Source organism: Suncus etruscus, chromosome X (assembly GCF_024139225.1).
Source record: "Suncus etruscus isolate mSunEtr1 chromosome X, mSunEtr1.pri.cur, whole genome shotgun sequence".
NCBI classification, from domain to species: Eukaryota; Metazoa; Chordata; class Mammalia; order Eulipotyphla; family Soricidae; genus Suncus; species Suncus etruscus.
Window position 1 is genome coordinate 65,329,291 of NC_064868.1, and position 16,301 is coordinate 65,345,591.

The following is a 16,301-nucleotide window of genomic DNA, read 5'->3' on the forward strand; positions in this document are numbered from 1 at the left end:
TGGGACTGGACAGACCCAGGTTCAACGCCACATGGTCTCCACACCTGCCAGGAGTGATTTCTGAGTACAGAACCGGGAGTAACCCCTGAGCATTACTAGGTATGGCCCCAAAACAAAAAACCAAACAAAACACAAAAAATTTTTAAAAAACCATAAAATTACAAATAGCAATGTATTTTTAAAATAGGGCAAAAGATTTTTATGCTTGAGAATGATAAAGCATATACTAAGGACATAAATGAACAAACAAACCTAACTATGTGGGTAAATTACAGAAAAGAAACAAAGATGATTTTTTTCTTAAATGTTTTGTAAATTAGATGGATTATAGGGTTAATAGCAGTTCTAAAATCCTACTAGTATTTAGTCCTTAAGTAATTACAATGTGGGCCCAGAGAGATAGCACAGTGGTGTTTGCCTTGCAAGCAGCCGATCCAGGACCAAAGGTGGTTGGTTCAAATCCCAGTGTCCCATATGGTCCCCCGTGCCTGCCAGGAGCTATTTCTGAGCAGACAGCCAGGAGTAACCCCAGAGCACCGCCGGGTGTGGCCCAAAAAACCAAAAAAAAAAAAAAAAGTAATTACAATGTTTTTCCCGTATACTGGAGATATTAGAAATAAAAGACACTAAAAATGGTTACTGCTTGCAGTAACAGGAGAGAGTACAGCATGTATTGAATTGCATGCAATTGACCTGAATTCAGTCCCTGTCACTACATATTGTCCCCTGAACACAGTCCAGGAATTATCTCGAGAATACAACCAGTAGTACACTCTGATCACAGCTGGGTATATCCCCAAAAACTAAACACTCATAAAAAAAGGTGCACCTGAAGAAACCAAATTGTAGTCCCACAAATTATTTTAATAGTCATCCCAATCAATGAGAGCTAGTATTAAAGGTATAAGTATAAATAAGTAAATAAATACCACCAATCAAAATACTTTAGACAGAATACATGTACTATAAAAAGGAAAGTTCCCCAAAAGTATTAAACATCATTATTTAATATGCTTTACATTAAAAAATAATATACAAAGTTATTTCATTTTTCTTTAGTAATAAGGGTTAAGAAAACATCTAAAAATCTAAAAAGCAAAGATTCATTACCTGCCACAATTCCCTGACTGGCAAGTACCATTATAGCAGTTAAACCAATACTGAAAATGGCGTTTTGACCAAAGTTCAACATGGCCAGAGTAGAGGTACTTTTCAGTGAAGCAGCCTCATATGTCTTCAAAAATCCATCATATCTTTGTGCTTCATAGTTCTCATTATTAAAATACTAAAAAAATATACAAAAATAGTAACTACAAACAAGTAGTTAGAATTTTTCTTAAGCTATGACTAGTATAATTATCAGATTTCAAGTATAGATGAAATTTTGTACTGCATATTTTATTAAAATTGATTTTGATTACTTGGACTATGATATTTCTACAGCTTTCCACAATAAAATGTATCTAAAAATTTTCAGAAATTAATCTTATAGACATTTACTGAATGCCTAGTTAATATAAATCTATATTAAAAAGAAAAGCTGTCAATGTACTTCTTTAGAAAGCCTTCCCCAGATCTTCTAGAGACACAATTGACAGTTCTCACTGGTCCTATGCATTATATCTTCTTGCATAGCTACCTGCATACTAACTTTACCAGTAGATTTTAAAGTTTGGGGAGGGGAAAGATTAAATATCAGCACTATTTTTACTATAATCCTATATAATAATATCTAATAGAGTGCACTGCACATAGAAATGCTTGGCAGTATTTGCAGAATAGAAAAATAACAGAAAAATATTCTTTTAAAAAGGAATAAAAAGTACAACTCTAGTCATTCTGAGGTACAAGAGTCAAGCTATTTTAGTTTATTGTTCATAACCACATTCTTACCATTCTAAATTAATTTACAAAGTAAAATTTTTATGGTGTCAACCAAAAGCTTACATATAAAGGGCAATTTCTCAACCAAAGAAAATTGAAATACTATTATTCCATCACACCTAGAGAATCTAATATGAAACCTAGCATACTCTAAAGTTCTATGTCACAGCACCAATTAATTTAAATGACAGGAAAAAAATCTTAGTTCATTATGAAAAATATAAGAAAGTATAATTAAACATTACCTTCACAGTTTCATAATTCAGCAGTGAGTCTATTGCAGCATTACCTGCATCATTATCTGCTTTGTTCATTTCTATTCTAAATCTAGTTCTGTAAAACAAAGATTTTCACAGGTATGAAATACTTGCCATAAAAGCATAACTAATTTCTTCAAAAGCCTTTGAGAATACCTTACCTCCACCGTGTGACAGCAACTGTGAATGCAGTATATGCACCAAGTGTACCAAGGGTCACCAATGCAAACTGTGCACCACATTTGTAGTACTGGAAAGGCAAATGAAGAAATGAGAAAGCATTAGCTGCCCTTTCCAAATACGCGCAATAAAGGATCTCCGCCAAAAGGTTTTAATAAAAAAAATGGGGTGAAGCTGAAGCAAGAGCAGACCGGATAGGGTGTTTGCCTAGCATGCGGTCGTCTGGGTTCAATCCCCAGCATCCCTTACAGTCCCCCAAGCCTGCCAGGAGTTATTTCTTAATGCAGAACCAGGAGTAACCCCTAAGCATCGCTGAGTGTGACCCAAAAACATACAAACCATCAAACTAAAATGTTGGTAACATATTGTATAAATGAATAGGTGAGATATCAAATACCTTAGAAAATCAGCTTACAACAATAAGGAAAAAACCCATTACATATCATATTGACAGATACTATTACTGTCAACTACAATACAATATTGTGTAAAAGATATGAAACAAATAAAATGTATGTAAATTTTAATTATAAAATATGAAATGCCCTGAAATTAGCTATAAACCTTGATATTCTGAACATACAAGTCAAATGTCATACAAAAAATATTTAAGTTAACAAAACATACATGCACTAGTTAATTACTTAAAACTGAAGCGCTCTCTCCATAAGAAAGTAATAAGATTTTGGAGACATACAACAAAATAATTAAATAAACTACATAGTACAGCACAATAGTTTTAAGTACTAAATAAAACAAACAAAAATGTTAGATAGAATCGTGATTTAAAAGTATTTTACTTACCAAAACACCACTGACAAGAATCACCTCAAACATGATGGGTAGAAGATTAAATACTAAAGCACTAAGGACAAAACTGATACCCCTTGTTCCTCTGTCAATAGCTTTTGATAAAGCTCCTGTTTGTCTGCTCAGGTGGAAAGCCAGATCCAGGTTGTGAAGATGGAGAAACACATTTTTGGCTATTCTTCTAATTGAATTTTGGGCTACCTTGCCAAATACAGCATTTCGAACTTCATTAAAAAAGGAAGCTCCAGCTCTTGATACACCATCTAACAATACATTTTAAAAAATAATATATAAAAAATTAGAATTGTAAGAATATAAACATTGCAGATCAAAAATGTTTTATACAATAAATAAATTATCATAAACTGTACTAAAAAGTATCTAGGAAGCATTAAGCCCAGTGAATACCAATCTTTTCACCACCATAAAGTATTCTCAAGGTTACTTTCTTCCATAAGTTAACAATGTTGAAAGATTTTACAATCAGATACTATAAACAGAAAGTAATGCTGGAAGATCTTTCAACTAAACACTATTTTTAAAGAAAAGCTTTATGGTAAATAATTGTATACTATTCACTGGTCTTTTAAAATCTAAATTTTAAATAGATACTTTTGAATCTAATTTAATTTAATCTAACTTAATTCAATCTTAAACCTAATTCAATTTCCACAAATAACAAATGCTAACTTCGAGATCCTAAGAAAATCAAACGCCTTAAATGAAAGAATTTTCCCAAAGTCTCCAGAGTCCCATAAGAGACATCTCTAATATGGAGATATATAAAACATCATAATAATGTCTTCACAAATTAGATTTGAAAAAAGAAAAAAGTAAAGAAAGAAAGAAATACAGATTTGTGTCAGGCCAATCGAAAATGAACATTAAACATGGATGAAATAAACATTAATTAAATGCTAAGCCATGCTTGTGGTATAAAAGGTCATCTGCTCAAAAGTTCTAATATCCTATAGTCAACACCTGTAGATAGATTAAAGAAGCCACATACAGCCAATCAGAACTGCAGTTGCCATGGTTGCAACTGTATTTGGTGCATCACTCAGATCCAGCATGTTTCCCGACATCTGGTTGAGACTGTCTACAGCATATTTAAACATGAAAGGAACCACAATATTCAGGGCCTAAAAGCAAAACCAGCAATTATCAATGATATAAAAATATTTATAATAAAAGAACAAATATTTAACTTAAATTAACATTTGAGAATGTTCAAATATTATCTATTGAATAATATTAAGATGTACTTCCCAGAATTTAAAATTTTCCTAACTAAAATTATTTGGAAACAAGAAAGCTATCATGATTCTTCACAATGAGTACCTTATTAATAGTCATTATAATATTATATTATAATTCATTATATTATAATTGATTAATATAATTCACTAATGTGATATATAATGTATTAAGATATAATTCACTAATATGATATATAATTCATTAATATAATTCACTTATTAAAATTCATTATATCATTATAATTCATAAGCACTAGTCAAATGTTCCTGCCCCCATGAAATCATCCTTAATCATCCACTCAAAGGTACTCTTTTTACATGATACACAATTCTATAGAGTTCATGGCATTTATGGAAAACTGCCTTACTATTTGCATATATATAATTTTCTAAGTATATGAGGTTTTGTACATATTTTCTGATCTGTCCATCTTGAGTACAATGTGTTGTATATATTAGTTACTCAATAAAATTATGCAAAGTAATTTATAAACCAAATCCATGTGAAGCAGAAATTAACAATAAAAACAATCTCTAAAATAGATAAATGTTTATATGTGGTTGATTAACAACTGGCCAATAAAAAAATGACAGATTTATTTGCACTACCAAAAATTCTTTCTCCAATCTCAAACACAGAAAAACCCACTGAATATCAAATTAAACTTACAAAAGCTAACCTATATAACCAGAATATATAAAAATATGAGAAGTAGGGACCGGAGTGATAGCACAGTGGTAGGGCATTTGTATTGCACATAGCTGACCCAGGACGGACCTCAGTTTGATCCCCGGCATCCCATATGGTCCCCCAAGTCAGGGGCGATTTCTAAGTGCATAGCCAGGAGTAACCCCTGAGCATCACAGGGTGTACCTCCCAAAAAAAACCCCAAAATGAAAAGTAATAATTTACATTTTCAACTACATTAAAATATCAAAAACACTCATCACTGAAAACAGAAAACTGGCTAGACTAATATTTTCTTCGAATAAATCTAACTAACACACATTAAAAAATGTGGAACCAATTCTGTAATACTTAGCATAAAGAATGAACCCCAAAACTTATTCTTTTCCATCACTATTTCATTCTTTGTTAAACATAAAGAATTTACTGGTAACAAATATAGGGTGGACAACCTAGTGTTGCAATTTGGCCCTCAACTTTACGTATTTCCATTTGATTAAGTCTTTATTAGGACCTAAAACATATGACCATTGAGACCACTGAAATAGACAACTGCACCAAGACTTATGATACAATTCCAACTCCCCGAATACAATTTTTGCAAATTACTATTATCCCTTTCCCTTTTTTTCTCCTTTCTCTATTTTTCTTTTTTCTTCTTCCATTCTCATCTTTCTCCTTCTTCACTTCAAACTATGTTACTATGATATCATAAAGCCCATGCTGTCAGTTTCTTTTTAGGGAAGGAACCTCAATGTACAAGACACAGCAGATGACACTACATAGGATAAACACCTCTTATAGTGCTCACTATCATAATGCTTAGTAAACTAGACGTGAAAAGTATGGTTATACTAAAATGCTCCAGCCACATTCAAACCCTGAAAGTTTCATTTAGCAAAGTTCACCCCTGTCAATAATGAAGTGCCTAGAAATTGGAAAACCTTCCTACTCTGAGGCACTGACCCAATTTCTTTTCTTTTTCTTATGTTTTCTTTATTTTTTCTCTCCTGTTTTCTTTTTTTCCTTTTTTGTCTCTTCTTTCCCTCCTAATCGATATTTTAGCTATTTATCTTTTTTTCTTCTTCCTCCCATCTATCTTTTCTTTACACTATTATTTTTAAGTGCCCAGGCAGCCTCTTATGAAAAAGATTTCTAATGTCTGTCTATAAGTGGGCATAAGTTTGTATACAGTAGACTCCTCTTCGTCTGCCCAACCTATACTGTAAACAGTCCATGCCAATATATTATATATTATCTCCCCTTCCCCATTAAGAACTCCTTATATCCTTTCGTCCCCCAATTCTGATCCGTTATCCCTATTTAACCCTCTTTACCCTCAGTTCTTAACTCTTTAGGTACTGAGACCGATAGTAAGCCCCAATAAGCCACCACCCATCTCCCAGAGCTAAAGGACACCCTCTCAGCCCCTGCAAAAAGCTGCAACAACCACTCCTGCAGACTCATTCTCTGTGGCACTTCTTACACACACACCCTAAATGTAGACTGTTGCATGTTACCGAATTCAGCCATGAAAGGAGCCACGGCTCAAGGACACTATGGGATCCCTTATTGCTGCAAACCATTTCTTAAACCCAACAAGACCATGGTGAGGGATGGAAATGGGCCTGATGAGGCAGGTAAGTATTAATGCCTTTATTGGTAAACCACAGGCTCTGTCCTTGACCAATCCCCAGAAATTCTCTCTAAATAATGGGGTGCCAATTATTTCTCCAGTTTTTCTGGGCTTATTCAGCCATTTGGCAAGGTTCAATGTGAAGGTGGAGAGAAAATATATTTTTCTGTAGCTGGCTGGATTAAATGCATTCTTGTGGGCTTAAGGTAACCCATATAAAAGTGTACTTACTGATTGTAATAGACTGGACACACCAATCTGAAAGCTGTACATGCGTTCACTAGTCTGAATAGTGGAAAACAGCTTTATCAGGAAGAACTTAGGCTGAACAGTACAATGGGGAAAGTAAATATGCTGTTACTAAATCTAGTGGGAGTCTTAAGGTCTCCTCTTGAGGCAACACCTATAACACTAGAGAGTATATTCTGAGTAAGATTGGCAGAGTGACCTCACACAGATGCCAAAAATACCCAGGGATGCTTAGGTTTCTGTTGCTTAACTTCTGTATCATTGTCCCAGAGGGAGAGAGGGCGCTTTTTATTTATTTTTTTATTTATTTGTTTGTTTATTTATTTATTTATTTGGATTTTGGGATCACACCCGCCAGCGCTCAGGAGTTACTCCTGGTTCAGTGTTCAGAAATTGCTCCTGGCAGGCTTGAGGGATCATACGGGATGCCAGGAATCAATTCCAGGTCAGCTGCATGCAAGGCAAACACCCTACAGCTGTGCTATCTCTCTGGCCCCAAGGGAGCATCTTCTACTGCTCTGTCCTCCCAAGAAAAGAGGGGACCATTTATTGCTCATGGGCATGATGAGTTGAAGTAATATTCCTCTGTCTTATTGATCTTATCTTTTTCAAATGTCGATAACTGCAGAACCAAACCAATTAATTGCCTGGAACCTCATTAAAAAGCTAAGGTAACATAAGATTTCAACCCTTCTTATAAGTAGAACTTACAGTCCTTGCTGTCAGAACTTACAGCATTTCTGACTGATCCAGAACAGGGAAGGTAACAACCTTCAGTTTTCTCTTTATGCAACTGAAATCCAGGGCCCTATATTATTCTCTCCACCCAACAGCTGTTTAAGTTGCAGGATTAAAGAAGACTCAGAAACCTCCTTGTTCCTCATGGTGGAGAGTCACGGCTCAAATGAGAAGGACCTCTCTGCAGATTTGTCTGATTCAGCTCCCAAGACCAGAACAGAATCCTGATGCTCTTGCTGACAGCAGTGACTGCAGGATGACCGGCAAGACTGAGCACCTGATTTGCTGTGGACTACACTTGGACTCTAACCCAGAGTGTAGATGGAGGGTTTGTGAGTGTAGATGGAGGGTTAACTGTCACCCCAGGATCCCTCCCCTAAACTCTGACTTACATGATTTGTTTGGGGTTTCTGAATATTCTCCACAACATCTCCTGCTACTGAAATGTGTTAAGAAGTGGTTACCACCCCATGGGAATGGATCCCAGGATAGGAAAGTTGCACTAAGAGCATTCTCATTTTATGCATGTCCAGGAGAGAGTACCCCGAATGAGGGGGAGAGGCAGACTTTCACTGCAGTGTACAGCAATGTGTCAGAGAGGCCACTGGCAGTACATACTCAAATTATCAAGGGAGCCAGAAATTGAGGCTAAGGCTGGAGGTCTCAGGTAGTTTTGGGAGGGCTGTTAACCAGAGTTGCCCAGATTATTTCCTATTAGAGAAGCATCAATTAAGGCAAATAATGATCAAAATGACATGGAAGTAGAAATGAGAAAACTCCAAACCAAAATATCAGGGCTAAAAATCTTGGTAGTCAAAATGAAAACAACACTGGAAAAACTCATCAACACAGTAACAGATGCTGAAAACAGAATGAGTGTGCGGACAGAGGAGATGCTTAACAACTCCATACAACAGAAGAGGCATAAAAAGAACCTTAAAACAAATGATCAGGCAATGGAAAAATCTGCAAAGAATGTGAACAGATAAAAATAGAAGTCTGTGATATACTCAATAAAAACATAAGAATAACTGAAGTCCCAGGGGCCCATGAAGAAAATCTCCATAAAAATTCAACAGTAAAGGAAATCATTACAGAAAAACTCAGAGCTAAAGAGTACATGCACCCAAATACTACTCCTCCAAAGAGTACTACTGGTTAAAAGAGATCAAAAGAATAACAGCCTATGGCACATCCTAGTCACAAAGACAAATGTCACAGACAGAGATGGAATATTGAATGCAGCAAAAACAAAAACAAAACTATGTACAAAGGAGCATCCTTAAAGTTAATAGCAGGTTTGTCATGCAACACTCAAGGCCAGAAGGTAGTGGTGGAACGTAGTGACAAAAATAAACGAAATGAATGCTTCACCAAGAATAGATCACCAAGCCAGCCAGATTTACATTCACGTTTGAAGGAAAGACGCACAGCTTGACAGACAGACATAGACAACAGCTGATGAACTTTACAGACTCAAAACTAACCTTAAAAGAAGAACTGAACAGTCTATTTTAAGGCAAGGCAGAACCAACAAACCAAGATGATATGGCATATCTAAACAGAGAAAATCAAAATGGTAATCAAGTCTTCCAAAAAACAAAAGCCCAGGCCTAGATGGATTTACTAGTGAATTCCTTGAAACCTTTCAAGAAGACATACTGCTAATATTTTCAGGCTCAGCCAGGAAACTGAAGAAACAGAAAACTCCCAAATAGGTTATATGACGCTAACATCATCCTGAAACAAAAAGCACAGATATGCCACAAAAAAAGAGAACTACAAACTGATGAGCATAGATAGAAAAGTCCGCAACAAAAAATCTAGCAAACAGGATCTAACATCTCATGAAGGTCATACACCATGACCAAGTAGGATTCATTGCAAAGATTCAAGGATTGTTTAAGATTCGCAAATTTATCAACATAATACACATAACAACAAAAGGAAAAAGAAATATCCTTGGGGGCCGAAGAGATAGCATGGAGGTAAGGCGTTTACCTTTCATGTAGAAGGACGGTGGTTCGAATCCCGGCATCCCATATGGTCCCCCGTGCCTGCCAGGGGCTATTTCTGAGCATAATGACAGGAGTAACCCCTGAGCGCTGCCAGGTGTGACCCCAAGACCAAAAAAAAAAAAAACAGATTAAAAAAAAAAAGAAATATCCTATGATCATATCAATAGATGCAGAAAAAGTATTTGATAAGGTCCAATAATCATTTATGATAAAAACTTTCAGCAAGATGAGCATGGAAGGAACTTTTCTCATCAAGATGAGCATGGAAGGAACTTTTCTCAGTATAGTCAAGGACATTTACCTCAAGCCCATGGCAAATATTATATTCAATGGGAAAAAACTGAAAGACATTCATTTAAAATCTGGAACAAGACAAGACTGCAGTTCACACCAACCCTACTCAACATAGTATTGGAAGTACTTGCCATAGCAGTTAGGCATGAAAAAGATATAGGGGAGGAACTGGGTGGCAGGAAATGTGTATTGATGAAGGATGTTGTACATTGTATGACTGAAACTCAATCATAAACAACTTTTTAACTGTGCATCTCACAGTGATTCAATTAAAGAATTTATTTAAAAAAAAAAACAACCACCACCAACCACTTTGAAAAAATTAACAATTTCTTAATAAATCTCAGTACAATGTACCTTACACCCTGAACATTGATATAATGCCCTGGCACAGGCCTCAGAAGAATGGGCATCCTCCATTCACGCCAGAACCAGGCAAGCTATCTACGAAACATCCAAGGTCTTTTATAGCAACAGCTGGAAGCTGTCCTCTACCAGGAAAGACACTACCAAGGGTCTGACATCGACCTCCTAAAAAGAGACTTCCGTTTACACTGAGAAGAAGAGGAAGCAGTCCTCTACTAGGAAAGCCACTACCAAGGGTCTGACATCGACCTCCTAAAAAGAGACTTCCGTTTACACTGAGAAGAAGAGGAAGCAGTCCTCTACCAGGAAAGACACTACCAAGGGTCTGACATCGACCTCCTAAAAAGAGACTTCCTGTTTACACTGAGAAGAAGAGGAAGCAGTCCTCTACCAGGAAAGACACTACCAAGTGTCTGACATCGACCTCCTAAAAAGAGACTTCCGTTTACACTGAGAAGACTTGACAACAACAATGACCTGCTCTACAGGACATGGTTCTCTCTAGTGCCCCTTAAGTGTGAGGTGAAACGAGAGGATGCTCTGCACCATCCTGACTGCAATATGGGATATGCAGACTCCAGGACCTTTAATACAGAAACATGATACCAACAACAGAGACTATGTGAGGAATGAAGGTGTATTGCCACTACAGACGATGACTTGAATTGGACAAACTAGTTTGCCTGGAGCCTAGAGTAGGGTCTCCTTGTATTTAGACCATAATTTTTCTTTCCATGTCCCTTATATTTTGGTGGGCCTATGCAAACAAATGCCACTCTAACACCATTTTTTACTATTTTCCCTTGACTCCAATCCTTAAGAAAAACAACCCACTAAAACTTTTGAGGTTAACTTAAACTAGTAAGCATGTGCATGGAACTAGATAAATGTACTTTGCCCTCAATGTTTAAGGAGTTACATAAGTCTAATCTCTTTGGATTATATTGTGTGCTGCTAAGAAATAGTATGTAATACAACTGGGAATTTGAGGGACAAATTAATTGTATTGTACATGGGTTCAGTTTTGTTTTTCTTAATTTTCTTTGGTTGAAAGATCAAGGCTGGGATATCATCGTTGGGACTACCGAGAATTCTGCTTATGGGTGATTGGGCTTCCACTGTAACTTTACCATGTCCTCTTTCTTTGCATCTTTGTTGTCATAATTAAAATTAAAAAATTTAAAATAAAAAAAAGAAATTAATAAATAACTTAGATGGCTAATGTGATAGACACCTTTGTAAACCTCCAGCCAGTCCACCTCCCACTTTCCTGCCAAGACACAAGAATGCCTGATTTGGCAATGGATGTGCAAATTCTTTTCTGACTCTTTTTTTTTCTTTTTCTTTTTTTCTTTAATAATCCCTGCTGTGAAAAGCTTTAGGGAGTCCCTAACATTCCTGCCTTTTTTTTTTTTACTAAATCTTTTCTATTTTGAAGCTGCAAAGGCAATAAAAGACCAGAATCAACATTATTTTCTAGCTAGTACAGACATCAATTCAGCTCCAATGCAAAGTTACTTATAAAATGCTTATTGACAGCATACATAATGTGTACAAGAGAGCAGGAAGAAAGCACAAATCATATAAAAGCAAGACTCACTCTTCTCTTCATAAAGAAATATTCAAAAAGTGAAGGCTAGGTGTCTGGGACATAGGCTGCCAACTTATCTTTAAAAGAATTTTTCCACTTGGCTGTGAGAATTACTATGTCATTGATAAAATTGTTTTATGTGAATCTGACTGTATTCAAAGGAAGATCTAATAACAAGCTTGGACAAGAAATAATGTCATAAAAATCACCATAACTGATATTAGGTATAGTGAGATGTATACATATGAAGGCTTAAAGCTGTACTCCCAAAGTGTATGTAGTGTTGCACATCAAATACAAAGCAATACAAGTTCAATTAAAAGACAAGGATATTTTGGACTATCCAGAAGTAGATACAGATAGTAAATGAAAAAAAAATTAACAATTTCTTATAAAGTTAAAATTACTTTTTTGAAGGGCAGGACACAATGAACTCTTGGTGGGGCTCAGGGGCCATAAGGGATGTTAGTGATCAAACCTCAGTCAGTCTTGCCTGAGCACTGTACTATTCCTCTAGCCCCCAAAATTCCTCTTAATATGGCTCATCAATCTCAATCCTAAGTGTTTATCCTACAAAAACAAAAACTCAGGCTCCCACAAAGAACTACGCCTGAACAACTACACTTATTATACACTCTAGTTATAATTGCAAATAGATTTAAAAAAAAGATAGCTAATGTCCATCAAAGAGTGAGTGGACACACTTAAATACATCCAAACTGTAAATACTACTCAACAATAAAAAATAAATTAATTACTCAATGACATGAATGAATAACAAAGGAATTCTTTTAAGTAAAAGCTATTTCAGGCCCTCAAGAGAGGAACCTGCCAAGTCCCAGCCATGCTGAAACCCCAACAGCTGCATCCATACTTCATATATTGACACTAACTTATTATGGGCCCAACCTCACTGATTCATGACTAATCCCTGCAGAAACATCAAATCACTGTAAATTCCAGTTATATATTTTGGGGGGCTGAAAACTGGAGTCTCCTGAGTGGGATCAAGCAACCTCCACAAACCCTCATTCCTCCCAGTACTGTCATAAGTCCCAGAAACCATACACACATCCAAAAAACAGTATCTTACTATAGAATGATCTACATAAACATCGGAGAAATTTTAATAAGCTGAAGATTCACCTTGACATAAGAGCACATCAGTAATAATTTAGACATTAGTAAGAAAAAAAGCAAGTTAAAACTTGATCTTGAGGAAGCCAAAAACAAACAAACAAACAGCCTCTGCCATGTAAACTCACCTAACCTGTACTACAGATCCTGGAGTTTCTTTTTTTTTTTTTTTTTTTTTTTTTTGGTTTTTGGTTTTTGGGCCACACCCGGCGGTGCTCAGGGGTTACTCCTGGCTGTCTGCTCAGAAATAGCTCCTGGCAGGCAGGGGGAACATATGGGACACCAGTATTCGAACCAACCACCTTTGGTCCTGGATTGGTTGCTGTGCTATCTCTCCGGACCCAGATCCTGGAGTTTCTTGAGCCAATAGTCTCCTCTGCATTCTTCAATAGTTACTGTCCAAAATGAGGACATCATATTGGATAGGAAAGTAACATAGAAGCTAACATATCTCAATAAACAAAAACAACTCAGAATGATCAACTAACCAGAGCTTAAAAAACTTTCAACGAGTTAATAACACCACTCTGAAATATAATTTTCATAAACTTTCTTTTAGTGAAGTATATTTTGATAATTCCATTAGAGATTTTATTGTGATAAGCAACATAAAATAAATTGAGTATGCTTGTCAAGGGGACAGGTTTGGCATGGTTGGGAAATTGGGGACAATGGTAGTTGTAATCCCACTGTGTAATCCCACTGGTGGTGGGATTAGTGTTAGAAAAATGAAGGTCAGAAAAGGCTGTATTATGAACAACTTTGTAAATCACAGTGTTTCAATAAAGTAACAAATAATAAAGTCAGTTCAAAAAGTTAGTTACCATGATTCTATTATAAAATATTCTCAAGAGACGTCAGCTATGTGCAAGTCAAGTGTCATTCCTACCTACTGTACTGTCACTCCAATCCTGAAACTAGTTTTTTAACTATATCATTATTATGTGATAAGTTATACTTCATCTGTAATTATAATGTACTCATTAGTTTATGTACAAAAATATTTTTCTCACTACATTTTATTTTCTAGGCCAAATTTTTAAATCACATATACATATATGCTGCTTAGTCCCTGAATTCTCAGATGCTAGCAAAACATTAGAAAATGGAAGTTTAAAAAAAAAAAAGAAAATGGAAGTTTATTATACAAAGAAAAGGACAGTGGTGTTTCCTCCATGAAAATGCCTTTAGTCTCAATGTCATAGAGTATTTTACATTTGTGTTCTTCTATATACCTTATGGTTCTGTGTCTGATATCAAGGTCTTAGATATCACTGCCCAAACAAAGAGAATAAATAAATTACACTAAGAAGCATCTGCACCTCAAAGGAAACAGTGACTAAGATACAAAGGCCACCCACGAAATGGGAGAACTAGTCATCCAATATCCATCAGATAAGGGGTTAACATCTAAGATATACAAAGTATTGACAGAACTTAAAAAGAAAAAAATTTCTAATTTTGTCAAAAAATGGGAAGAAATGAACAGACACAAAATAAAATACAGATAGCTAAAAAAATGTTCCACATCACTAATCATCAGGGAGATGCAAATCAAAACAACAATGAGACAATGTGCCAAAATGTGCCACAGAGACTGGCATACATAAAAAAGAATAAAAACAATCATTGCGGGTCCAGCGAGGTGGTGCTAGAGGTAAGGTGTCTGCCTTGCAAGCGCTAGCCAAGGAAGGACCGGGTTAGATTCCCCAGTCCCATATGATCCCCCCAAGCCAGGGGCAATTTCTGAGCGCTTAGCCAGGAGTAACCCCTGAGCATCAAACGGGTGTAGCCAAAAACAAACAAACAAACAAACAAAAAGAACAATCATTGCTGGACGGGATGTGGGGAGAAACAAACTCTCATTCACTGCTGTTAAGAATGCCATCTAGTCCAGCTTTTTGGAAAATAATATGGAGGTTCCTCAAAAAACTGGAAATTGAGCTCACATATGATCCAACTATATCACTCCTAGGGATATACCCTAGGAACACAAAAACACAATCAAAAATACCCTCTGCATGCCAATGTTCATTGCAGTATTATTTACAAAAGCCAGAATCTGGAGAGAAAAAACCCAGATGCCTGACAACAATGAGTGACTAAAGAAACTGTGGTGCATATTCACAATGGAATACTAAGAAGCTGTCAGGGAAAATGAAGTAATAAAAGGTTCCTATACATGGATGGATATGGAAACTAATAAACTGATTGAATGAGTCAGAGGGAAAGAGATAGACACAGAATAGTCTCATTCATCCGTGGGATTTAAGAAAAATAAAAGACAGTATAATAATAATTCCCAGAGACAATAAAGATGAGTTTTGATAAGGACCAGACCATGATATGAAGCTTACCACAAAGATTGGTGAGTGCATTTAGAGAAATAACTACACCAACAACTATCATGACAATGGTATTGAGTGAGAGAAATAGAATAGGGGGCGGGGGAGGAAGAGATGGAGTACATTGGTGGCTGGAAGGTTGCACTGGTTAAGGGGGGGGTGTACGTTTTATGACTGAAACCCAACTACAAACATGTTTGTAACTAGGTGAAAAATAGAGGTTTTAAAAAACAAAACAAAACAAAAGAATACTTGATTTGGGGGAAATAGTTTACAAAATTAAGAAAAAAGCAAAATTACCATAAGAATTAGATCCACATAAGAACTACATTATTCTTTTTCTTTTCTTTCATTTTTTTTTTGTTTGTTTGTATTTTTGTGTCACACCCCGCAGCACTCAGGGGCTACTCCTAGGTTTGCGCTAAGAAATAGATCCTGACAGGCTCAGGGACCATATGGGATGCTAAGAATCAAATCCAAGTCTGTCTGGGTCAGCTGCATGCAAAGCAAACACCCTACCGCTGTGCCATCTCTCTGGGCCCCAGAACTACATCCTTCTGATGAGAAAATTCTGGTCAATATGATCAGTTGCTAAGAATTTCAAATTCTAGATTTTGACATATCTTTCCCCTTCTTGGTAATTAAAGTATTACCATCTGAGGGAGCAATTATTGAAAATCTTTTTCTTGGTTGTTGTTTTTGTTTTGTTTTTTGTTTCTGGGCCACACCCATTGATGCTCAGGGGTTACTCCTGGCTATATGCTCAGAAATTGCTCCTGGCTTGGGGGGACCATATGGGACACTGGGGATCGAACTGCAGTCTGTCCTAGGTTAGCGCTTGCAAGGCAG

The 16,301-nt window shown here is 36.2% G+C and overlaps 1 protein-coding gene across 1 annotated transcript in view; it reads right to left on the bottom strand.

Annotated features, from left to right (window-relative positions):
• ABCB7 (ATP binding cassette subfamily B member 7) overlaps positions 1 to 16,301 on the bottom strand; it is a 99,311-nt gene that overhangs the window by 22,498 nt on the left and 60,512 nt on the right. The window contains exons 5-9 of the mRNA XM_049767221.1: positions 4,141 to 4,273; positions 3,126 to 3,394; positions 2,303 to 2,391; positions 2,130 to 2,217; positions 1,111 to 1,285 (exon numbers count right to left, since the gene is read on the bottom strand). Coding sequence (XP_049623178.1) covers positions 1,111 to 1,285; positions 2,130 to 2,217; positions 2,303 to 2,391; positions 3,126 to 3,394; positions 4,141 to 4,273 — 754 coding nt within the window. The remainder of the gene's footprint in view (positions 1 to 1,110; positions 1,286 to 2,129; positions 2,218 to 2,302; positions 2,392 to 3,125; positions 3,395 to 4,140; positions 4,274 to 16,301) is intronic.